This window comes from Pelodiscus sinensis, chromosome 4 (assembly GCF_052426305.1).
Source record: "Pelodiscus sinensis isolate ZL-2025 chromosome 4, ASM5242630v1, whole genome shotgun sequence".
NCBI classification, from domain to species: Eukaryota; Metazoa; Chordata; order Testudines; family Trionychidae; genus Pelodiscus; species Pelodiscus sinensis.
This window is the reverse complement of record NC_143055.1, coordinates 100,925,434-100,952,144: the sequence shown is the minus strand read 5'-3', so window position 1 is coordinate 100,952,144 and position 26,711 is coordinate 100,925,434. Positions and strand designations below refer to the sequence as shown.

Below are 26,711 nucleotides of genomic sequence, written 5' to 3'. Positions count from 1 at the left end.
GCTACCAGCCCTCTACTGAGTCTTTCAAGGAAGCACGCAATTTCTGATGAAAAAACAAGCAGAAAACAGAATGTCTTTAGAATAAAAGCCCAACAAAAACAAAACCAGAAAAACAGCATCTTAATCTCTTCTCCCTACCATTACAGGTACATTTTGTACACAGAAATGGCAGGAGGAGCACAACCCCAATATTTTCTTTAGCAGGTGGACAAGGTAGGTACTGACCTGGGATACCTGTCATCCTACATATAACACATTTCTAGGATAAAGCTATACAATATTTTGGTATTAATGGATTCTAAATTATTGCAGTTTTATGAAATCAGTTTTAAAAACCATTCTGAAATAAATTATTGTACTGTTTCTTCAGACAAACTGTAGTCTACTGGAAAAGTAGTGTCTTAATAAAAATAACACTGCAAATTTGGGATTTCTTTTTAAGAGTAGGCTTTGTACATCAGTCATCTGCCACTAACTTTAGTCATCAGCTACTATAAAGGCACGGTTTTATCTTTCACTGAAGGATTAAGCCTGTTCTATTCCCATCAAATATAGTCTTTCTTATCCATGTATTTAGCGCCTTATTTTTAAATGCCTTTCCCCTGGCTATGACATGGAGATTATTATTCTTCAAGGTGATGATGGGACAATCTGAACAAGTATGAAGGGAGCATTCCATGAAATCTCCCAATAAGCTCTCGAAGAGATAAACTCTCTTTGTGGTGGGTACAGCGGAATCTTTTCTGTTCTCTTCTTTCGCCAGGAAGATATGACTAGCTGAAGTGTTGTTTCTATATATAGCTAGTTGATGTCAGCTGGATGCCAGTCTCTTTAGAGAGGGTCAGCCCCCAGTTTGTCTTCGTGCTAGGTACCATGCAGACCCAACCAGAAGGATAGAAACCATCCAGGACAGGCAAATCATCCCCATTCATAACAAACTACAGAAACTTCACCAAAAGGGGTTGGGATTGCTTTTTTCTGCACAACAAGGCCTAACAATAGGGTAAGTGTATTGTTTCTTGAAATATTTTGACATTGTTTGTCCTGCAGACTATTGCATAGAAGACATGTAGGTAACATCTTACCTCAGGAATAAAATAAGATGTAAATTTTCAGTGCTGGGAATCTACTTTCTTTTCTTATTTAAAGATGCTTTAGCAACCTCATCAACCTTTTTGCTGTCACTTTAAGAAGTTTGCCAGAATGTACTTATTTTTGAGACTATAGATCAAGAGCTAACAAAATAAAGCATTTGAAATAAACCACAGATTTGTATTTTTTTAAACATAGTGTATGGAAATGAGAAGGCCCAGTCTACTGCCACAGATCTGGCTATAGAATTTGTGTAGCCAACCGACAGTATGCCACTCAGGACTTCTTTTACCTGAGTAGGAGAACATGTCTCTGATGAGATGTCTGTAAGGAATGATTGCCAGTACCTTTGGCAATGTTAATAAGGCAGATTAGCCAAATGAGAAATAAGTATATCCCTCAATCATTCTGAAGACAATGATAGAAATAAAAGTCAACTGGATTCTGCACCCTGACTCAATGTAAAAAATGTGGTTTTTTTTTTCAGTGAGGAAAACACCACCAGATCAATCACAATGTTATCACATTCTGCCATGGTCAAAGAGAGGAAACAACAAGCATCAGACATTATGAAGGAAATCCACAGAAATGGTATAAAACTAAAACCAGTTACTGTATGTCAAAAGTGCTTCTTCCCCATCCTACCATTTCTTTTTAATCTTACAGTTTAACTCTCTTACAGCTCTGTCTCTGGGTATTCTGCCATAAATAATCCTCTGAGTGTATCATGCTGCCTATGGTAACTAATCCTTTTGTAGTTGTCTCTTTTCATTTGAAAGCTATTTTCAGATGAACAACTGTTGTAAAGGAATGAAGTAATCTAACAGCTGATGTACATTCTGTGTGGATAGCCTTTCAGAATATTAATTTGGAACTAATATTATGACTGGATTCCATGTTATGAGACTATTCATATACAAAACATGATTGTCTGTCCATATCTTTTTTCCTGTTTTTCATTTCTTTTAATATGCATAATCAAAAATATTTGTATCAATTTATTCTCCTTTCCATCAAAGCTAGCAATTGGAATTAATAAACCTTACTTGCTGTTGTCAGATCTCTCCAATACATAGTCAATGGCTGCTCTTTTATGCAGCAATTCAACATTTCTGTTGTCACGGTGAGGGTATTTAAGGTTATGCTCCCAAGGTGAGACTTGCAAAAGTGTTTTGTGATTTAGGAGCAATCTGACTTCCATTGGGATTGTGCTCCTGACTCAGATGCTTTTAAAATCCCACCCACAGAGCTTTATTTAAGTGCCTAAATAAGAGGCATAATATTCAAAATTGCTAAGCGGCTAGCAGTCCCCCTTGAAGTCTGTGGAAGTTGTTTAACTCTCTGCACTTTTGAAAATCAGGCCATTTCTTTAGGTGCCTAAATATGCTTTAAAGACTAATTTTAAAATCTACTTATGAAACGTTTTGGCTTTATTTTCCTGCTCACATGTATAGTGACAACTTAGATAACTTACTGACAAATAACCTGCTTAGAAAATTCATTGACAAACCTGATTCCATGGAATGTAGGATCAGGCCCTTTGTATATGTACAAAAAAGGTTCTCCCAGTGTGAATGCCTGCCCATTCCTTTCAGAATTCCTTGTAAATATACCTTTTAGATTTTTTTAAATGCAGATATATTAAACAGGTTAGTATCTAAGTGACATTTGCAATATTTTTGTAGATGCCATTTCTGGATTCCATGTGTATATATGTAAAGACTATGTGAAACAAACTATACTGAAGCCAACTAAGGATTATTTACATGCTCCACATATGATATAATTGTCTTTGAAGTATCTTATAATTAGATAACTCATTTATCAAAGTTGATAGCAGCGATCAGTTAAATCATCCAATGGATCATTTAGGCATTTGCTGTGGACTACATCCAGTTTTAATTCAGAATTCGTTAAGGGGCCATATTTTTAAATATAGAGAATTAAGATCCATGCTCAGAAATGTGTATGCCTACCTTCACGTGTATTGACTACAGATCAGAAATTTCTGCATGCAAAGGCATGTGTAAATACCAGTTACAAATGATCACATTTTCACACACACCACTGAAACTCTCTTTTTAACAATTGACTCTAGATTAGACATGGGGAACTGCTATAAAAAAAACAACCAGTGCCTCTACCTGAAACTGGAATTGATTCCATAGATGGATTAAGACCAGTGTTATTGGAACTGGGAAGTAGGACTTGCAACAGGAGAAGGCCTGAACAAGGCAGAGGCAGAGTAAAAGGCAGCAGGAGTGGGAGAACAACTGTCTGTGGGAGGAATCTAGACTAGGGAAGTAAAAAGTTGTTTTTTTAAAAAATGTAACCATGTAACTTAAAAATATTAGCAGTTACATGTGCTGCAGGCTCTTCAGTATAAGGCTTATACTGCACCAGCTCCCAGCTGCTGGCCCTGCTCCTAAGGGAGTCTTATACTGCAGAGCCCTCAACTCAGGGTGGCAGCTGGTGCAAGCTGGCAGAAGAGTTTATCTAGAACAACTAGAACAGATAAGCTGGTGCTTATCGGTTAAATGGTTAAACACTTACATACCTAATCTAGGATAGCTTGTGCATCCTTCTCACTGAATATGTGGAGGAAAAATAGGCTAGGAGAAAGATATTCTTTAGAGGGTGCTGAAAATTTTGGGGGACAGGACACAAAATGATGTTATTACTGAACATGTTGTGCATTCATACAGCTTGAACTGAATTCAGGATTTTTTCTTTTGACATTCAAAGAAGTTTAGTTAACATATTTTACACACTTCTGCCTCTCCGCCTGTTTTCAGCTTGGAATATAAACTGAAAGACCAAAACACTATGGAAAGCTGCCCTCTTGGCTCAGCCCAAATCTGGTAATACTAGCAATCTTGTGAAGTCTTCTGTCATGAGATTTCCAGCATTTCATCCAAACCAGTGATGTTCAGACAAGTTTTGCAGAAGCAATCAAATTATCTTAAGATTCACTGGTCAATATTTTAATTAATAATAACTTTTAAATCCTGGACATTTTCTAGACATCTGGGGAAAATTGGGTTTGAATGTGAATTTTAAATCCTCTAGCTCAGATCCATGGATTTGTACTGGGTGCTGGGATCTTGATTTGGCCTATCTTTTTGCCCTAATTGCTGGCCTGCAACCTTAACCTGAAATCTTAAAAGCTAAGATGTTTTCTTTTTGTTTTTTGTAATAATGATTCTGCAATGGAATTTAGCTAACAATTCAATTAATTTGCTTGAGCCACAAAAGAATCCCACTCATTCTCCAAAAAACAGTGTTGTCTCTGTATTATTAACTGGAGTAAAAACCAATAAAAATATATTTTACTGAATAAAGTTAGTTATGGCTTGGACTAGTACACATGAACCATTGCATAAAGAGGACCCATTTTTGTTCAATCACTTTTCAATAACCCTGTAAAGTAAGTACAGCTGCTCTCCGAGTTATGAACAAGTTACGGACCAACACTTGGTCTGTAACTCTAACTGTTCGTAACTCAGACCCCATTGAGTTACACGCGACCACACTCTTCATAAGCACAGGTCGCGTCTGTAACTCGGGGACCGCCTTTACAACCACTCCATGGGAGCTTTGGTCGTAAGTGCGAACGGTTGTAACTCGACCGTTCGCAACTTGGGGAGCGGCTGTATTGAGACAAACTCTCTGTAAACAGAGTCATACCTAGACACATGGGGTGTGTCTAGACTACATGGCTCCATTGACAGAGCCATGTAGATGAGTTTACTAGACATAGCAAAATGAAGTGGCGATTTAAATAATCGCTGCTTCATTTACATCAAAATGGCCGCAGCGCTGTGCCGAGCAGCTGTTTGAAACGAGGCTTATAGGATCTGACAACAAAGGGTGCTGGGGTCGGCTGATCCCCGTCTAGACTACCGCGCTGTGCCGACAAACAGCTGCTCGGCATAGCGCGGCGGCCATTTTGATGTAAATGAAGCAGCGATTATTTAAATCGCCACTTCATTTTGCTATGTCTAGTAAACTCATCTACATGGCTCCATCGACAGAGCCATGTAGTCTAGACACACCCTTATATCTGATAATACAATACAAACCACTAGCTCTCCATCACTGTTTCAAATCTGGGTCATCTTGTCAGAGGCTGAAACCTGTTACCACTCACCAATCTTTAGTGGTTTGTGTGAAATCACTTTGGGTTGTTATTCCCGTTCCTAGCGGGCTGGGTCTACATCAGGAAAACACTACAAACATAGGAACTAATAGGCATCTCTTCTGTTCTCTCAAGAGAGAGTCCAGGTATTAAATGGGTGAATGTTAACTCTCACTCACCTTTTCTGGCTCTGCAGTTAAGGATGGAGGGTATGGGCAGAATGATGGTGAAAGACTTGCTCTATGCTAAGCCTATTTTGTAGAGGGCTTTACTTTCCGGGCCTGGCAATCTTCATCTTTCACAAATGCTGATTTCACTGTAAAAGGTATAAATGAGAGTAGAAAATGAATTCAAAATGTTTTCCAGACAGGCTGCAATCTAGTTTACTTTTAAAAATATGAAAAAAATCCTTGGCTCATTAATTTTTTGAAAAATACATTTTTTGTAAAGGAAACCCATGATATCTGTTAATTACTCTTTGCTCACCTTTTAAAATCTAGTTTCCAGTTCTATATACAGTAAACTTCCGATAATCCGGCACCTTTAGGACCCAGGGAGTGATGGATTATCAGATATGCCGGAGTACCGGAAGGGGGGCTATAATGGGTCGGGGGAGGGGGGGGGGAGTTAGCAGGGAACTGCGCAGCGTGGGAGACGGCGGCGCTGCGGGACCAACCCAGCAGCACCCCAGCTGCTCTGCCCCCGGCTTCCCAAAGTCCACTACCGGTCAGCAGTGGCTGACTTGTAGAAGCTGGGGGCAGAGCGGTGCTGCAGGCGAGAGGCGGTGCTGCAGGGTCAACCCGGCAGCACCCCGGCTGCTCTGCCCCCGGGGTTCCCCATGTCAGCCACTTATCAGTTTCAGCAGCAGCGGACTTGGGGAAGCGGGGGCAGAGTAGCTGGGGTGCTCTGCCCCAGGGCTTCCCGAAGTCCACCGCTGCTGAAACTGACCAGTGGCGGATTTGGGGAAGCCAGGGGCAGAGCAGCTCCAATTGTCTGGTTGGCCGGAGCACTTCCGGGTTCCAGTTGGTGCCGGACTATCAGGAGTGCTGGACCACTGGATGCTAGACAATTGGAGTTTTACTGTAACATCTTCAATGCATACTTCAGCAGTTACATGTTCAACTTTTTGTGGATGCTTATAGTTTCTTATTTCTGGTTATGTGACAAACATATATTATCTAATATTCATGATTAAAATTTATAATCTACAAGAAGATATTTAGAAGACTTTAAACTGGAAGATTAAAAGAGATTAGGGGTGGATGACGGAGAAAATACGCAAATCATATTTAAAATTAAAGCTGTTATGATTTTAAGGGAGGACTAGACAGGAACAGAGAAAGAACTGAAGCTAAAAGGTTAAGATCAGGATTAAAAGCATAAAGCTGCAGATTTAAGTGCCCATTTATGAATTTTTAACTTTTTCATTTGGAGATGATGCTTTTATCTTCCTCCAGGCACCTCTTTTTCCCCCTTCTCATTACCCTCATTGCATGGACACCAAAGCAATCCCAATGTACATCATTAAATCAGGCAGATTAGATTTTAATTTGCAGAATACTAGAGTAAAAATCTCACATTTTCATTTCCCAGAAGCTGCCTAGATGTACCACAAAATACACCATTGGTTACAGAGAACTTTGAATCCTAGCTCTGCAGGATTCAGATCAAGGACAATGTGTGTCTGAGGGAACAGCGGGGCCCAAAATATTTAACATTCAGAATGGAGCAGATGATTGACAGAGGATCAGATGAACTGAACTGAATTTTCTCCACTTTATTCCCCCAAAATTTCAACATGGGCCAAGTTCTAGGCAGTAGACTAAAAGGTGAGCAAAGGCAGTTTTGCTTTACATGCAAATATTGATAGACTAAGAGGTAAAATTGTTAACTCTAACCATTCAAGATGCCTGCTGAGATATGCCCCAGATTCAGATACCTTTGACCTGGGCTGTGGGGGAATTTTCTCTCTGTGTGAGTTAAAGGGAAATCCAGATTTCCAATAGCCTAGGATAAATATTTCATGTGCCTGCGTCATTTACAAGAGATTGATATTTGCCAGAATATCAAGAATTCATGTTGTTTATATTCACTAAGCTTCCAGGAGGTATTACACAATTAATTAAAAATGACAAACTATAGAAATTCTGAAAATAAATATTAACATCTCCATTATTTTTTTTCAATTCTTTATTTAGTACCAAATGTTACCATACCTTTTACTGGGCCCCTATTGCAATCAGAAATGCAAAATTAAATTGTATTCTTCTGTGTAATGTCTTGGAAGAAATGTACAAATTCCTACACATAAATTGATTTTTAGTTCATTTTACTATATTGCATACATTTACAGACTAACTGAATCCTAGATATTCTTTAGTTCATAAAAATAGTGAAAGAATTGGGGCTTATTTCAAACACATACCAAAATGCCACTTTGAATAAGCAGAGGAATGATTCGCATTGGAGCCTCAATGCAATTTTGAATAGCATGATATTACTTCACATTTTGTCCTGAAGCTTATAAACACACACAGAGACTAATTCAATTATTAAAATGATGAGCATAGGTAAGTGTAAATGACAAAGGAGAAGAAGATGCTAAACAATCTTATTTTTACTGGGTGATCTAATCACAGCCACATCTGATAAGGGCTACTTTCCAAGTTTTGGCAGAATGAAATTAATAAATAGTTTGTTAAGCATCAAAGTTATCATGTTTTAAAGAGTAAACAAGGGCTTTAAATTGAAAGCACCAGACAACAGAGTTCTTCAAATCAATGTCAGCATACCCAGTACCACCCACTTCCCCCTCTACCACCATGCATGTATGCAAATTCATTATCAAAGTGCTCCAGAAGTACAATATAAAGCCAAGGAAGTGGTCTTTTTTTCCAAGCAGAGATCTAAGCAACATCAACAGTGGTAATTAGATTTCTAGCACTTGTTAAATCTTGCATGTAATTTTTCTATTAATGAGAATTTTTACACAATAGCTGTGGAAAAATAGATAAGGAATCATATAAAAAGGTTTAGAATCATATTTTAATTCACTGTTAAGTCATTTCCAGAAACTGGATCTTTATTCTGAAATTCTCTAAATAAAACTGTTATCTCGGTTACAGAACATTTCTAAAAAATCTGAATGTGAGTGAAAAACTATTGCAAGCAATCAAAAATAGCAAGATATATGTAAAACAGGCTGAGGAGTTCTTTATCCCTGCAGTCTAGGGATATAACACTGATTTATGAAATGTCCAGGACCAAACTGCTGAGCTCAAGGGGAATTGTGGCACAGACTTCAGGGAAAGTAGGATTTTACTAACCACTAGTAAATTATATCGTAAGATATCAAGGTTCTGATTTTTGAAGGAGCTCAGCTCCTACAACTCTAATGGAAGTCAAAAGGATCTGTAGGTGCTCAGCACCCCTGTAAATCAAATTGTAAGTAGTTTAGAACAGGGTGGGCAATAATTTTTAGGGGAGGGAGGGAATTCACACATTTTTGAAGTGGCCCCAGGCCGCCCCGGAAGAGACAGGGGCTCAGGCAGATGGGACAGGGCTAGGATATTTCAATGCACCCTTGCCCAGAGACCCTGATTGGCCTAGGATCTGGGGGCGAGTGTGTAAAGTCTTTGCCCCCCGCCCTCCGCCCGCACCTAGAAAGAACCGTCAGCTGTTTTGAGCAGATGGCGGTTCCCTCTAGGCGCCATGCACAGGAGGAGACTTTGCAGAGGAGTGCGTGAAGTCTCATTCCCTGCCTCCACCCTGCAAGGAGCGCGCGGCATTTAGAGTGGACCACCCATTCAAAACAGCTGGCAATTCACCCAAAGCACTGTACACTGGGAGGAGACATCACTTTCTCCTCTGTCCCCAGGTCTTGACTGGCCTGGGGGCAGGGGAGCAGCAGAGCGTCCGCAGGCCGGATCAGCCCACCTGGGTGGCCGGATCCAGCCCACAGAGGCTCTCTTGCCTACCCCGGTTTAGAAGCTCATTCCAGGCTATGGTGGACTTCATAACTCCATGAAAAAATAACAGATTTCACTAATACAGCACGAAGCATGAGGCTATGTGTCACTGAGGGACTAGGATGCTTTTCTTGTTGGACTACAGATATAGAGAATATATCAATATTGAGCAAACCAGCTGAGCTTGTCTGATGTGTTGCAGAGTCAGATGGCCTAGACCTTGGAAAGAAAATCAGCATCCCCAGAGACATCATGGTGGAGGAACTATCAATGCTCAGCAACAGAGGTGCAAGACTATTTAAGATGCGTCAAAGGAGATCTGACAAGTACACCTATGAAAACTATCATTATTTAGCAAATAAGCAAAGGAATGTGAGTATTTTGTATTACAAGTTTCTAAATAAAGTACAATGAGACCAGTGTGAAATTAACTATGATTTGCATGATACTGCTTGCAAGAATTATCAATAATTTTAGGAAAAGATGTGAACTCAATGATGACCTGGAACAAGGCCAGTCATTGGAGCTGTGTCATTTGAGATTTTCTAGACAAATTAAAAAGGCTCAGATCAGGGTGCTGCTTTTAGTCTGGCCCATCCTGGGAGCAGTGGGACAGCCAACACAGGCTGCCCTAGGGATGGAGCTGGCTCCCGCATTAGGAAGGCAGGATTAGGGACCCTCTACGGGTGGAGTGGGTTCTTGAGTGGCCTAGAGGATAGGGCATTTTCTGGGGAGCACAGGGTTGTTCCGCAGAATGGAACAACAAGGTTCCAGGGCCTTACATGGAAAGGATTCACATCGAAATCTGATTAAGGTCAGCAGTGACCAAAAGTCATTACCATGTGACAGCTAAGTGATGATTTAGGAATGGGCAAGGATTGCAGCTGAGATCTTTAAAGATACAAAGTTCTGTATAAACAGCAAGTATTAATATTATTATTGTTATTATTACTATTTGGTGGCTTTATTCCAATTTGTAGTCAGTAACAACACCTGTGCAATTGGCACTAATAGACTTCCTTGCTGGCATTCTCAGAAAAGGGATAAAGGATTAAATGAGCCATGGGGACAGACCTGCCTCTTCAAGTGGCCCTTAAGAAACAACGTTGAGGCACATTGGTAGGGTGGTGGGAATTGCAGAGTAGGAATTAGATGCTCCTATGTTCTAATACTGGCTTTGACATTCATTCCTTCTGTGGCCCTGGGTAATACACCTAATCTTTCTGCCTCATTTTCTGCATTTGTAGAAATAGCGATAATTATATTTATAGATTCATCTAGCTCTCAGGTGAGTTGTGAAGTTTAATTAGGGCTCTGTCCTGCAAGGTTCTGAGCATTTCAATCCCAATCTAGGAAAACACTTAAATGCATGCTTCACTATGAGTGAATAGCCCCACTAACTCAGGACCCCACTCAAGTCTGTGTCTCAGTTCCAGCCATACTTCCCCAGTGATTTCAGTTATGAAAGCATGTGACAAAGGATCAGAATTTGTCCCAGCATCTTTAAACTGCTTTGAAGATGAAGAGAGCTGTATCAGTATACAGAAGTATAATTATTAATAATTAACCTAGAAAACATTTATTGGTAAACAGAAATGCCCATCCATCAACAGATTTTAAAACTTAATTTAAAAGACTGGCTCTAATGCTTTAGTGGCCAGTCCAATTGTTATTAAATCAAGACTTCCATTGCCTTCACTAGGAGCTGGATCTGATTCTTCATTTGGGACAAGTAAAATTATATATATGCTATTGGTGTGATGTAGTATAATATTTTCATTGGCATGAGTATGAGAGGAGCTGCACATTACTCAGGAATTTCAGAGGGGTAGCTAAGTTAGTCTGTAATAGGAAAAACTTAAACAACTAATAGTCTAGTAGCACCTTAAAGACTAACAAAACAAGAGTGGCAAAGCATCAACTATCCAGGAAAACTCTATATTGTACCTCAGCATGTATTTTGTTCTGAGAAGCTATTTTAGCAATTCTTTTAAAGTTGTAATCATGGGGAGAGAGTCGGGTTCTACAGTGAAGCCAGGACTATGAACTGGTCTCAGAGTAACAGAATTATTAGTACTAATAATTCATCAGAAAAAAATGCAATAAAAAACAGTATCATCTGCTGGATTCCAACAATCTTTTGACCAGTTCATAATAAAGAACTTTGGGTAGCAGACCAGTAGAAAAGCCTTTCCTATTCTCCACTGCCCATATTAATCAGAATGCTTAAGTAGCCCATGGCAGAAAGATAGTTTAAGGTTATATTAATGTTCAGGAGTTGAAATCTTCAATATCATGCCTGAACTCCCCACGATCTTGCTTTGTTACCTCTTCAAGGAAGAAATCTTAGCTCTGTGATGGGTTGTTGCTCCTGTCTTTTTAACTCAATAAATGGACTTTGCCCAGAGATAAGAATCTGTTTCAATATCCTGTCATATACAGAAAGATAAGATTTTATATATATTTTTGTGATGAGTAGAAGGAAAACAGCTGGTAACTGGAGCCTCCCAATTTTAATTCACTCAGTCAAAATTAAAATGAGGATTAGGGCCAAGTTTCGATGTACCAGAAGTGCTGATTTCCAAACTTACTGAATGCTCAGCATCCCTGAAAATGAGGTCATTTACTTACATCTTAAATATAGATACAGAGTGGGATTTTCAAGGGCACTCTAAACATACTAATATGATCAAAATATTTCCTTTGTTTCAAGTTTACAAAAAAGTATGTGTTTGTTTTTTTCTATCTTAAGGAAATCCTATTCCAACACACTCTATATTTAAGCTTCTTGTAGACTGTGTCATTGCTAAAATAAGTTACTGTTTTTTTTATAAGCCTCTGATTCCGTAGTTAAAGAAAAACAACAATTAAAGCTCTGGATGTTTTCTTAAAAGCCATGATCTGATGAGTAGTGTGGATAACTCCAGCCTATCAAAAATCCCTAAGATGGCTTGCAATGAGGTTGTTGTGACTACTACAAAACGAAACAAAAAATCAGTCCCACAAAGGAGTACAGACTTTTTGCGTGGCTGATGCATTTTCAATTAGCATACAAAAAGTATCTCCAGAGAATCAATGGCTTTTACATTATCTTACCAGATTGCTTGAATCCTAGGATAGGAAGGATGATGTAGAGCAGTATTTCTCATTCAGTGGGGTTGTGACCTGTAGGGAAAGGAAGGTGTAATGAAAGACAATAGGAGGGCAGGGGTCCTAAGGCATTTAAATTTGTATTGCACTCTAAAGCAAAGAAAATCTTGCTCCTCCACCCCCATACACTCTTACCCTTCTTCAAGGTCTAGTATTCTCTGTCAGCCTCTTGAAACACAGACACGTCTAAATTGTACTTTTCATTGTTCTTATTGATAATTTTTGCTGTTACTTTCATAATTCACATGGAGTCTTTCGCAAACATTTTTGCATTTGAATAAAAGGTCACCAACATGAAAATTTTGAGATATACTGATGTAGTACAGTGAAAGCTGTGTTATCTGGCAATCTGTTAACCAGAAAACGTTGTTAACCAGCATTGTCCCCAGTCACAATACACATCTTCAGGTGTGTGTGCCCAACTCCCTCCTGTCCAGCCAGCTGTTGAGGTGCTTCTGAAAGCTTACTCTCCTGGATGACCTCATCAGCTGGCACCTCCTTCCCCCTCAGCTTGCCTTTTTGCTCTGCTCCCTCTACTCCCCTCAAATCTGCTGAGGAAGTAGAGGAGGCAGAGCAAAAAGTGTGTGTGTGTGTGTGTGTGTGTGTGTGTGTGTGTGTTTTTATCCTGCACATTCAATTACCTGGCAATCCCCTTTCTCCATAAGTGCCAGATAACAAAGATTTCACTGTATTTAGGTCTTAGACTAGTAGATGAGTTCAGTTCTAAGCTCTACACAGACTTCCTGTGTGACTATGGGCAAATCACTAAGGATGCGTCTAGACTGGCCAGTTTTTCCGAAAATCAGCCGCTTTTCCGGAAAAACTTGCCAGCTGTCTTCACTGGCTGCTTGAATTTCTGCAAAAGCACTGACTTCCTACTGTAAGAAATCAGTGCTTTTTGCGGAAATACTATGCTGCTCCCATTCGGGCAAAAGTCCCTTTTGCGCAAAATTTTTGCGCAAAAGGGCCAGTGTAGACAGCTGAGATTTGTTTTGCGCAAAAAAGCACCGATCGCAAAAATGGCAATCGGGGCTTTTTTGCGGAAAAGCGAATCTAGATTGGCCACGGACACTTTTCCGCAAAAAGTGCTTTTTGTTAAAAGCATTTCTGGAAAATCATGCCAGTCTAGACGTAGCCTTACTGTATACCCTACATCAGTTTTCCATCTGTATATTATGAAGATAATACTTCCCTAATTCAGAGTCACATAACATCTTTTGGCACGCACATACCATCAATAGTATCTGTTTCTATTCTAATGCAGCGCAGTGAACCCATGCAAATTCTTAAAATGGAAACTAGAAATGCTGAAGTCAGCCAACAGCATGCACCAATGACACCTCCTAATACACCTGACCCACGGAGCCCACCAAATCCTGAAAGCATTGCACCAGGTAAAGTACAAATTACTGTAAATTGTGCGTGTAGCGAGTACTCAGCTATTTCACAGAACAAAAAACAGCAGCACATTTTTTTTACATTATCATTACTAGGATATTTATTAGGGGTCTGCAAATTTATTGAAATGAGGTTAGAAATAGAGAATTTATATGAATCTTCATCTGAAAAGCAAATCAGAGTACTGAGCTTGCTTCAGTGTGGTTTATAAAAATTTTCACACACCTCTGTAGTGTCTCATGTCACACACAAGTAGAAATACTTAAGATACGTTGAAAGAAATTATTCTCTAGGCATCTATGACCATAAGAATGCCACAAAACAATAGAAATCCCATATGACGTTTAGTTTTATTAAATGTTTAGTCTTATTAAATCCTGATATCCAGCCCAAAGTATTTTTGATAATTTTGTATTACCATCTGGGGCCAGATCATCAGACTCGAAATCTGCATAACCCCATTGATCTGATCCTGCCAAGGTTAATTATTTATCCTCACCAAACTTTTCTGCCATATGAGATTCAGCATCACTAGTGGACTACTGCTTTTAAATGTGAATCTGAAGTCACTTCAGGTTCTCAATGACCCCTTTATTTGGGAATAAAGAGGAAAATTTGTCTCTCTGGCTACAGTGATACGTTTCTATTTTAAAGACCTTGGTTGCAAGGATCCCATTTTCTTTACTTAAAACCCTAACCTACATGGAAGCCTTGCTGGTCAAATAATTTGTGACAAATATTTTGTTCAGAAAATATAGCTTATTCCTGGTTGTGAATTATTCATAAGCAGTCTGTGTTTTTTACAAAGTCAGTCTTTGGTCAGCATTATTTAGTGCATGCATGTTTTGAGTAGACTTTTTCCAGCCAACATAAACTGGATCAATGCCACTCTATCAGTGATTTCCAAAAGTACTAGGAGCTTTAGTACACTGTGTAGCCACAAGCCCAATACAATGTGCATGGGTGCAAGCTCTGTTTCCAAAGCTGAAGGGTGATATACGAGCTCTTTGTCTGCAGAAAATATTTCTCTGAATTCTGATTTTCTTTCTGATTTGGAAACAAAGCAGTGTTTTTATGCAAAAATGAAGCAATAACTACACTTAGGGTACATCTACACTGTGGAGCTATTTTGGGATACCGGAAGTATCCCAAAATAGCTATTCCGTGTCTATTGAAGCAGCCCATTATTTCAAAATAAATTTCAAAATAACGGGTGGCTTATTTCGACATCCCGGTAACCTTTGTTCCACAAAAGTTAAGGGAAATTTCAGAATAGCGAGTTATTTTGAAATTTGGTGCTGTGTAGACAGCGTCAAATTATGAAATAAGATATTGCAAAGTAGCACTGAAATAAGCTACACAATTTGCTTAATGCAAGTTGCATAGCTTATTTTGAGCTAAGGGTGTGATGTAGATGCACCCTAAGGGTACTTCTACACTGCATGCTTATTTTGAAATATGCTATTCCAAAAGAAATAGTCCAAATAGCTTATTTTGAAATAGCACATCTACACTGCAGGGAAGCCTCAAAATGAGTCTGATGCACGCTTCCCTTATGTAGATGTGCTATTTCAATTTAGAGCCCTAGAAGGCACTGGGGAGGAATAACTTAGAATGGCCCTGGTGAAGAGCTATTTTGAAATAGCAGCAGTGGAGCATCTACACATGCCTTATTTCAAAATCGTTTTTTCGGAATAGGTGTTATTCCTTGTAGAATGAGGTTTATGGATTTTGGAATAAGCCATATGTTGTTTTGATTTTTTTTCAAAATAATGGAATGGCTGTGTAGATGGTCACATTGTTATTTTGAAATAACGTTAGTCTCAAAATAGTGGTGCAGTGTAGACACACTCCGAGAGAATTAGAAACTTAGTAAGATAAAAAATTAGAAATAATTTTCTCTCTTCTTCCAACAAATAGTTTGGTTCAAAATTTAGGACAACCCCTCGTCGTTTTGAAAACTCTCAACTATATATTAAGGGCTAGATTCTGCCACCCTTACTCCTGTTCTGTAGTCCCTTCTTATAGAAGTAATTCCACTAAAGTAAATGGAACTACTTATGTAATAAGGTACTGATCATCAGGAGTAAGAATTAGTCTAAATCTAAAGAATGGATTCTATAATAACCCTCACTGGTAAGAGAGAGAATGGTTCTGATTCTTCACTTGCTTGCATGGTGCAAAACAATGGAGAACCAGACATACGCTAGATTTTCAAAAGTGGATCAGGAGCATAAATCTCACTGAAAGACAATGGGACTTGTGCTCCTAACTCTGTTTTAGGGCTTTTCTAATGCCCCCAAAGACTAGCCTACAAACAGAACTGAACTGTTTTAACTAAAGGTTTGATTTTAAACTCATTTTAGCTAAGCTAGTGCAAGCTGTGTGGACACTCATATTTTGGTTTAAACCAGCTTAAACCAACAAGAAACAGTTTCAAGCAAAACCAAAATAAACCATTCTTATACCTAAGTTAGAGCACCTACAAAGTGCTCTTTTTCACTGGTTTAACTAAACTGGTACAAATCCTCTATGTTTGGTTCATATTTCTAAGTAGTCTTGGGCAAATAACTTAATCCTCTCTGTTGTTTGGCTTAATCTTCTATAAAATGTGTGTACAATATTTCTTATCTAGTACATAGACCAGTAGTGAAAATTAATTAGTATGTGTAATTGCCCCTTGAAATATTTGGATGAAAATGCTATAAAATGCAATGCACGATTTATAATTATTGACCCTTGAATTATTTCCATGTAGGATATTCTGGACCACTAAAGGAAATTCCTCCTGAGAGGTTCAACACTACTTCTGTGCCAAAATATTATCAGTCCCCCTGGATAGAAGCCATCAGCAATGACCCAGAGTTGTTGGAGGCTTTATACCCTAAACTCTTTAAGCCTGAAGCAAAGCCAGAGCTACCTGACTACAGGAGCTTTAACAGGTAATTTAGGGAGCAGGATGAATTTTAGGTAAAAATACATATGTGAAGTGGATTTTTTAAACCAAGCTCTAGGGAAAGAAACTAGTTCATATGTGTGCACATGCACACAAGCACACACACACACACGGATGATTTTTAAAGAGGAAAGCACAATTAGTCTAAATCTAAAGAATGGATTCTATAATAATCTCTAGTATAAATACCACAAGAGGAAGGTCATAGTAAGAAACTAAGAAACAATTAAAGAAAGAAAAGGATAAAAACCCAATATCCATTTAAATGATTAATTTGAATAGCTGTTGGAATTACAGATGCTGAGGGTGTTTATGTACCTGTGGCTCCTGGCCTGAAGTGGTTTCTGTCATACATTGGGTATACAGTTTGGTTCAGTGGCTTTCATCACTATACAAATTATCCCAGAACCCCTGACTTGATGGAATAAATAGGCTGAAGCAAGGACATGATCCAAAGCTTGTTAGATCTTTCCAATGACTTCAATAACCACTGGATCCGGCCAGTGAGCATTGGTTAGAGTTTTTTTCATAAGCACTATCACAGGAACCATCAATTTTTGTTTCTTTATATTACAATCCATAGTCGACAGATTTGTGTTTTTGGGTCTGATCCTGCAAAGAGCTGAGAGCCCTTAGTCCTCACAGGGGCTATTCAGCTATCTGAAGCATCAGGCCCTCCATCATGTTTAACAGGCCATTGCAAACTCTATGAACATCTTAAACTAAAAGATTTCAGTTTTAAAACTGCAAAATAGGGTCACAAAAACAAAAGCTAGGCAGCAAATATAAAATGCTGTGTGTGAAGCCAGCAGGGAGCTGAATGAGAAATTATTTACACAGTAGCTGGTGGACTGTGGTTTTAATTTGAACCTCTTGTTATGTTGACATTGGTTGGCGCTTGGAACTATTTTGGGAGCTTTAGAAAACATCTAGATGGTGCCTCCCACCTTTATTCATATTGTACACAATATCTTCTTTTATTCCACAAACTTATTTTTCTTAAATGGCTCCTGTTTCGCTCCAGCTGACTAAGCCATGCCAAAAAAAACCACACCAAAAATAAAAACAAACTCGGCTGTGTGGCACTCTACTTCCACATAAAATGGCAGATACTGGCAATGTAGATCTGTAGGAAATTGTCAAGATCAACAACTCCATTCAGAAGCATGGAGGTGAGCAGGTACATCTAAATTATGGTGGCGAGGAGAGGAAACATGGCTGTCTTATCATGGCACTGCATAGTCTCCCCTGAATCTGTTTCACAACAACTGTGCATCACCGACGGATGAGCAAGCAGTTATAGCTACTGACCTGGAGGAAGAGCTGGGAAGTTGTATGCCATGTTCCACTCAGAAAAAGATGCAACAGACACTGACTGGAGAGCTCATGTGAGCACATCTGCCACTGTGAGAACAATAGCAGCACAGTTTAGCTACTATGGTCACTAGTACTACAGAAAACCTGACAGACACTTTTTTAAGTTTATGCTGTACAGACTAACTCGGCTACTCCTCTGAAACTTAGATATCAAACATCCTGCTATTGTTAGGAAAGGGAAGAACTAGGGGCTGCACTAAAGCAGAATTAATATAAACATGGGTTCTGAGGCTTGGCTGATATCCAGTGGTGTCTGCTGTAAATTTTCAGCCTTCTCAGGGAGATTAGACTTTGCTCACTGCCCACTTCTTATTACTACCTGTCTTATTTTTCTATGAGGAAAACTGCATCTTTTGGGATATATACTCCTATTTTGTGCATTTCTCCATCGGAATATCATTGAAACCTGCCACTTACATTCAGGGTTTGGTCTTAGACTTGATCCAGAAAGTTTTAAACGGTGAAACTGGTAAATACAATATACAAGGCCTTGCCCCATCTTGAAAAAGCACCAAGTTATACTCAGCCTAGAAAGGCTGTTGGACATGTACACTACATCTATATTTATGACATCTAGTCATTATTAGGGCAGAAAGTGTCTAGATAATTGCTTTGTTTCATTACAATCCTGAAAACAGGCAATTGATAAAATATTGAATATATGAGTTGTGATGTCATAATGACATCACTGAGTTAACTAGTATCAGTCAGGTTTTCCAGTCTGACTGTGTCACTCCAGGAAGAACCACTTTCAGGATTTGGTAATTCCAAGTACATGCAACACATAGATACATTCACCATTAATCATTGGGAGAAGGTTTGATGGCATCCTTGATGCATGGGACTCCGAACATGGTGTTCAGATTGTATTTTGTGAATTCAGATATCTTTGTTTAAATGACAATCTTTGATTTTAGAGACCAAACTTAGGATCCTTTCAGATCTGAGCACCACTATCAATGAGATCAGTGGGAGTTTTTCCTGACTGAGAAGTGAGTTAGATTTGCTAAATAAGACTTGGACAAGGGTAACTTTAAAAAAGGACAATTTTAGAGGTGTACTGAGGCAAGAAAAGGATTCAGAACTTTTTTGTGAAAAAATGTATCATTTGTCTCTTTTAAATACAGGGCCCAATCTTGACCACATGTAAATTGATTCTATCAAATCTCAGGCAATTATACAGTTAGTGGCCTTATTTGGGGTTAGGTTTCCACAACAGGAATGAGGAAGCACCAGTAAGTCCACCAAGAAGGAGGCTGTAGCAGCAAAAAGCAACTAAACTTGCCTTCCTTTTAAGGGATTATAGATAGCCAATGCAATCTGACAGATACGGAGTTGAGTGGATAGTCAGGGGGGACCAGAATTCACTGGCTCCAAGGAAACCACCAGCAGAGTATTGGTAAGGATTTTGTGGAGCTGCTGGTGAAAATTAGAAGGACCCTACTCTAATTGACACTAGATGGGAAACAGCAAAAATCACTTGCTTTCCTTTAGAGATGAGTCTCAAGTGGAACACAAGGAGAATTAACTAGCACAAAGGTAAGAATGCCATCTTAGAAGAATCTATATGGAAAAACCAGTGTGAATTATTTTTGCTAACTAGTCTATAATAGGAAATTAACTTAACCCCTCCTTCCACTCTGTTTCCAGTGGAAAATGTCAACATTAGAATTATAGATGACCAATAAAGCACTGCAGCATGCCTGCATCTAACAATAAGCAGGTTTGACTGGTTCTTCCTCTCCAACTAGATCAGGTCTTGCTCAGGCCTCTCCCTTCCCAATCTATTGCTTCCAAAACACTAAGGAATCCCGTCCATCTGGCTAGTGCTTTGCTTTACTAATTTACAAACCCTGGATCTGATCCTGCAAAATGCTAAGTGTCTCCTGCCAAGTGTCAAGTGCCCTCAACTTGCGGGAGGCAGGCACACTCTTAGCACTGTCTAGCAGACAGTCTGTGTTCCAAAGAGCATACAATTTAAACAAACAAGACAGACACAGAACAGGGGAAAGTGTGTAACACACAAGCAGACAGCCCTAAACATAATATCAGTGCCATGATTTATCTATTTTTGTGACTGGGTTTAGTTAGGAGGGAAACAGTTAAATTAAAGGGAAAGTAAAGGGAGAGGGGCAATGAAGAAAAGGGGTTGAGAAGTGTGTACAGGGACTAGGAGAAGAAAGTAAGAGGAAATAAAACGGAGGTGAAGAGATTGTGAGGAGGGGAGGTCAGGAACAAACAGCTAATCAGCACATACATGAGAAAGTCCAGTGGAAACTGTAGAAAGATCTTTGGAATATCCAAAGCTTTGGCTGCTTCTTCAGCTGGTCCTACCCTACCATGTCTCTCCATAATTCCCCTCTGGTTTTTCACTGAGACTTTCTGGTGGCATTGGGGTATAACCAGAGTCCTACTTTCTCCAGAGTGTGCATAGGTGTGTCAGGGGCAGGTCTCCACTGCACAGCTCTAGGCAGAATGTTCAGCAAATGTTTACATTTTTAAAGAACTCTGGGCAAATTAAATTTTTTGTTACTACTTTAATTATACATCTTTGGTAGCTAAGTCAGCATAGTTAAAACATTCTGTCTCAATCTTATAACTCCCCAAAAATTCAGATAAAAATCCTCTCCTTTATAGGAACAATTTAAGAATGATTTTAAATTGATCAAATAAATAATGTGCACATATATAGCAGGGGCCAAAATAAAAAATACAGGTATGCACTATGTTTTTACATTAGCCATCAACTTTTTTGGAATATTCCAAGTGAATATTAATCTACCCCTAACTTCTTGGTGCCACTACCTAGAACTAGCATTTTCTCGCCTATAATATATGATGACTATCTGGAATTTTTTAGGCACAGATTTTGGGTTATGAACAATTAATCAGAGCTCAGGTTATTTGCTCCGTTTCCATACAGTGTAGCACATTACAGCACCTTGTCATGATACAGTCTGTTGCTCACAAGAAAATACATTGATGCCCTGAAGGACAAATTAATATTCATTAGCTAATTACTGTACTCTCTTTTATGCATATCATCATGTATTTCTGCATAGCACATGAGTACATGTTAATGTATAATCTAGCTAGGCCAATTTTTATATAGCTGTTATTCATTTTTGTAAGTTCAAAAGAAGTTTAGTGAATTTTCATAAAACATGCACACTTGAATATATTATCTATACTTATGTGCTCTAAATATAGCTAGAATTATAACGGAAAATAATTATTTCAAGAAATTCAAAGCACAAATGCAAAATTAACATTGCTTATCCTTTTGTTAATTTACAAATCCATAAACATTAAAGATTGCATGAACACTGCCACTACATCTTAATTAGGGCAGCAATTCAAATGATTATTATTTTCAAGATCATGTATGTCACAGCACTCACTCAGTGCTGATTTAAAGATAATTATTTTTAATCCATAAGGTTAGTATAGAATTTGTCATTTGGAACCTGGAAGAAAATTTCCAGACTTGCATAGACCATCAGTGAGTGTGAAAAACTCCTATTGATCTCAAAGGGTATGTCTACACTACCACCCTAGTTCGAACTAGGGTGGTAATGTAGGCAACCGGAGTTGCAAATGAAGCCCGGAATTTGAATTTCCCGGGCTTCATTTGCATCTTGCCGGGCGCCACCATTTTTAAATGTCCGCTAGTGCGGACTCCGTGCCGCGCGGCTACACGCGGCACGGACTAGGTAGTTCGGACTAGGCTTCCTAGTGGAACGAGGAGTAACGGTAGTTCAGAATAGGAAGCCTAGTCCAAACTACCTAGTCCGTGCCACGTGTAGCCACGTGGCACGGAGTCCGCACTAGCGGACATTTAAAAATGGCGGCGCCCAGCAAGATGCAAATGAAGCCTAGGAAATTCAAATCCCGGGCTTCATTTGCAATTCCGGTTGCCTACATTACCACCCTAGTTCGAACTAGGGTGGTAGTGTAGACATACCCAAAGAGACTCTGATGCATGGAGTGGCTGCTGCTACTAAATCTGATCCTTTATGTATCAAAAGATGTAGTTTTGGAGCCTGATCCAAAAAACACCCTCCATTTTTCCAAGTGTGGGTGGTTAGAACCTTTCACTAGGCACTTGCCATCTTTCCAGGATCAATTTTTTGAAGCAGAGTTAGCTATTTGGGGGACGCACCTAATTGAAAAATTTCAGTGAGCAATTTCTATGCACCACAAAGAGCCATCTAGTAGTCTAGATCTAGAAAAGTAGATCTTTTCCTTTGATTTTTGTTTTGTTTTGTTTTAATCTTGGGGTTTGCACAGTTGGTAGTGAGTTTTGTTTTACCATGTATAACCTGCTAAAAATACCAGTAAAGTCTTCCATACTTCTCTCTTGGTTTCTGCTGGTGTTCAATTATTTATTATGGTCTGCACTGGACCAGTAACCACAGGAACTTTAGACAATGGATCCATTACCTTATTCTGTATCACATTCAGAAAACCAATGGGGCCAACTTAAAGCTCTCTGTTTTTAGATGGAATTAACTTGGGTGTGCCACTCTTTATGTTGGTTTTGTGGCAACTAAGAATCAAAGTCCAGTTAACAAATCTTAATTGCTTCTTTACTTGTGATTATCTAAATATACCTCAGGAAACTATTTGTAGAGCCCTGCAAATCCACTGATACCTGCTTTATATCTGAGAGTATACGCATCCACAGATGAGGATATAGATCCAGATATCTTCAGCTCATTTTTGCAGATATGGATGTGGATTCAGATACAAGTTTTGTATCTAGAAGTCTGCAAATTTGCAAATATTCACTTTATATCTGCAGGTATTCACATCCGTATTTGTGGCTCATTTTGGCAGATACACATGTAGCTACGGATACAAAATTTTGTATCCATGCAGGACTCTAGCTACTTGATTTACCAACAATTGTGGCTACATTTGGTATAATTTATTTCTGTTTGTTCAGATTTGTTTACATCTGTGGTTCTGGAACCACTAACGGAAAACTCTGTGCCCAGGAGTCTGCCAGTACAGGTTGGACCAAACTGGTCCAACACCCTCAGGAACTGACTGATACCGGATGATGGATTTTGCTTGACCAAAGGAAGTCATTTCTGGCCCCTCTGCCGCCGGCCCCCTCCAGCCTACTGCGTGTGGGGCTTCCACTGACCTTTCAGGAAACCCCACTTTTGTGTGTTGGGCTCCTGCTGCCCAGCTAGCCTGCAGGGCTCACAGGTGCTAGCTCTCCACTGGAACTTTCTGGTCCTGGAACATCCATGGTCCCAGCAGCAGATAATGGGCTTGGTTCAGTCTGTGTTTCTTCAAGTCCCCACCAAAAGAAACCTAGGCAGGCCCTTGAGGCACAAAGCCTGCTTCAGAGAGTAGGTTTCAGCTGCAGCATTGTTTTCACCAATTTAACAAAGCCAGTTTCTAAACAAACTGAGTTAAATCAGTACACCTCCTGTGAGTAGATAAGGTCATACATTGTTAATCTGCTGACTTTAACCACAGTACCTCTGATTAATAGCAGTGTGAGATCAGAATCAGATTCTTAATGCTTTAACCCACCTTCTTGAGGTCTGTCACACACATCGGGAACTAGAACATGCCCTTAGTATGTCTAGAAAACAACATGTTCTGACTCTCAAAATATGAGGGGAAGAGGCTGGAGCATACAGAGTCATCCTTACCCATGGGCAGAATATGCAGTTCCTAATATTGGGTGATTATGATTATGAGAAGCTGCGACTAAGCAGGAACAAAAAGAGGAACAAAAGACAGGTATTAAAGAGAATTTTCTAGAAAAATAATTAACGTATAATTCCTAGCTTTCTGAAAAACTTTTGGAAAAATCATATTACAGTAAACTTCCGAAAATCCGGCACCTTTAGGACCCATGGGGTGCCGGATTATCAAATATGCCAGACTATTGGAAGGGGGGGGGGGGACTATGAGGGATCTGGGGTGGAGTGGGGGGGATGTGCCCCTCAGCGCTGCAGGACCAACCCGGCAGCACCCCAGCTGCTCTGCCCCGGGCTTCCCCGAGTCAGCTGCTGGTCAGTTTCAGCAGCGTCGAGGGGTGGCGCTAGGGGATCAAGCAGCACCCCAGCTGCTCTGCCCCAGGCTTCCTGGAGTCAGCCGCTGGTAAGTTTCAGCAGCAGCTGAATCCGGGAAGCTGGGGGCAGAGCAGCTCCAATAGTCCGGCTGCCCGGAGCACTTCCGGGTTCCAGATGGTGCCGGACCATCAGTAGTGCCGGACCATTTGATGCCGGACCACTGGAGTTTTACTGTACTATACTGAAAAAAATCATAAAAATCAAACCCAATTAAAACAAAACCACATCATTCTTTTTCAGCTCTTGCAGCAAAAGAAAAATGGGTATTGTTAAAATCAAATTTCACTTTTATTTTTCCCACCATCTACAGAGTTGCGACTCCATTTGGTGGTTTTGAGAGAGCATCAAAGCTGGTTAAATTCAAGGTACCAGATTTTAATCTACTTCTGCTAAATGATCCCAGGTTCATGATCCTCGCTAACCCTCTTTCTACAAGGAGGTCCTTTAACAGGACCCCTAAGGGATGGACGTCAGAGAATATTCCCATAGTGTTCATCCAGCCTTCGGATTCCAACACTGTTCCAGAAACGGATGACCTGTGAAAGGGAAGCTGTTGTTTTATATCTGATACAAAATGCTGAAAGCTGACCATAAAAATCAGTATGTTATTATTTTGACTTTAATAGAACCTACTTGCCACAGCCTCCCCGGTAGCTGGAATCTAACTACTAACTTCTGATACAGTAACCTTTTTCGTGACTTTAATTTCATCTACAGACCTAATATAAATAAAATAATTTGGCAACTATTCATTGAAACTTTTTTGATTTTTGTCTGTCTATGCATTTTATTTTTTTTCACTTGTATTCTTTAATAAAAACTAGATGTTGTTTCAAACCTTTGCACTGCAACATTAAAAGCAGTTGTGATAAGGAAAAAGTGACTCTGACCACATGGCATTTCATGTCTATTCTAGTCCTAGCATGTCAGATTGATTCAATATCCTTGCTGCTTTATCCTGGGATTTGGAAATAAAGTTTGGGCTCCGATTTTTCCCCCTCTAATGTTAAAACCAGTTTTGCTATTGGCATTAGTGAGAGCAGGCTTATCGCTTACGTTTTTGCTGTCTCTTGTGTCACCACCAAAAGTAAATTTAGCTGACCAAAGAAAGACCATATTTAAAGACAGCATTCCATGGCAGAGCTTTCAAGCCAGACTCTGTCTCTCCTCTAAGACTTTCTCTCTTATATTTTACATTGCATTAACATTAAGGGGAGAAGGGTTTCCATGGAACATTCTTTTTTGTCATATTAAAAAGAAATAAAATGAATACATGTGGTCACTGAAACTGAATTTGTGATTATTTGACTTGACACCTCAAGAACACAAGCCACCAGGAACTCAGGCTGTTCTGACCCACCCTCAAGAGTGAGGGCAACTTGAACTGGCCTCAGAATTTAGATCAATACTAATGTTCTAAGCTGATATCTCTTCTCAGAGAGAGCTAATGGCTAATTCGGCTGCAAATGCATAACATTTCCTATATACAGCAGTGTGGCAGTGCCCAATTCTCCTCAGTGATTCTTCCTATGGTGTGGTTGGTGCCTGGAGTACATACAGGTTGGACCTCCTTGGTCCAGCACCCTGAGGACCCGACCAGTCTTGAATGAGGGAATTTGCCAGATCAGGGAAGGTTCCCTGCCACCGGCCTCCCAGGACTCTGACCCTCCTTCCTGCTCGCTCTGCTCCAGCCCTGCTGCTACAGGGCTTGGGGCTTGGCTCTGGACCACTTCTACCAGCTGGCTGGAGTTCTCCAGGAATGGATCTCCTCAGCCGCCATGGCCCAGCTTCTGTCCTGCCTGGACGGGGCTTCCCATAGACAGGGCTCTGCAGCTGCCCCACTGCTGCCATGCTCAGCTGGGGCTCCCCAGGATGGGGCTCACCAGTCTGGATGGTGGGGCTCTCCTATCGCTGGACTCCCGACCGGCTCGCACTCCCAGGTGCCAGGGCTCTCTGGTCCAGCAACATCCGTGATCCTGATAAACCATGAATGTTGCTGGACCAGAGAGTCCCGGATTTAGGAGGTTCACCCTGGAGGAGTTGTCCAATGGTTTCTAATTATTAACTGTAGTTAATTTACAATCTTCACAAGGCAGACCTCAGGGTTAGCCTGAGTGATTTTCTTAAGGAAACCCCCCAGCATATGCAAACACAAAAAACACATTTCATTGCTCCCATCAGGGCACTGCCCTTTATTAGGCTGGTTCCTGGTTGCCAATCTCTGCTCAAACAGCAGTAAACTCAATATTTCACATATAAAAAGAACAGCTCTCCCCTTAGGGGAAACCTTTTCCCCTTTCTGTCTCTTACCTTCTGCAACATCTTTCTTGTCCCTCCTCTCCTTTTTCTTTTTCTCATCAGAAGAGGGTTTTAAAGGTTATCATCAGTCCTTATTTGGGCTCTGGTGTTCCTAACTAGCCTGAGGCAACATTTTAACTCATAGGAACAAGGGCTTTAATGTCTCTAAGGCTGATACACTTGCCTTCAATGTACATGGCCTTCAATAATCATGACTGGTATGGAAAAAGTGAATA

At 39.9% G+C, this 26,711-nt stretch overlaps 1 protein-coding gene and 1 long non-coding RNA gene across 5 annotated transcripts in view; one reads left to right on the top strand and one right to left on the bottom strand.

Moving 5' to 3' along the window:
* The window catches only part of LOC102457832 (uncharacterized), a 48,923-nt gene that overhangs the window by 6,234 nt on the left and 15,978 nt on the right, over positions 1 to 26,711 (bottom strand). For 2 of the 3 annotated variants that reach the window (XR_016349481.1, XR_016349482.1), the window contains 2 exons: positions 12,295 to 12,363; positions 5,410 to 5,546 (listed from right to left, as the gene is read on the bottom strand). This is a non-coding gene — a long non-coding RNA (uncharacterized LOC102457832). Of the gene's footprint in view, positions 1 to 5,409; positions 5,547 to 12,294; positions 12,364 to 18,013; positions 19,677 to 26,711 lie in introns of those variants that run through there. The other variant, XR_016349483.1, reaches the window with a different exon arrangement.
* MYOZ2 (myozenin 2) lies at positions 843 to 25,459 on the top strand. Of its 2 annotated transcripts, none has more exons than XM_006112604.5 (6): positions 843 to 1,003; positions 1,580 to 1,683; positions 9,401 to 9,570; positions 13,613 to 13,742; positions 16,505 to 16,688; positions 24,488 to 25,459. In XM_006112604.5, exons 2-6 carry the CDS (start codon positions 1,608 to 1,610, stop codon positions 24,717 to 24,719), a joined length of 792 nt encoding a protein of 263 aa, XP_006112666.1. In that variant the 5' UTR covers positions 843 to 1,003; positions 1,580 to 1,607; the 3' UTR covers positions 24,720 to 25,459. The 2 variants fall into 2 exon arrangements, with proteins under 2 accessions (XP_006112666.1, XP_006112667.1); XM_006112605.3 differs by lacking the exon at positions 843 to 1,003 and adding an exon at positions 6,824 to 7,059.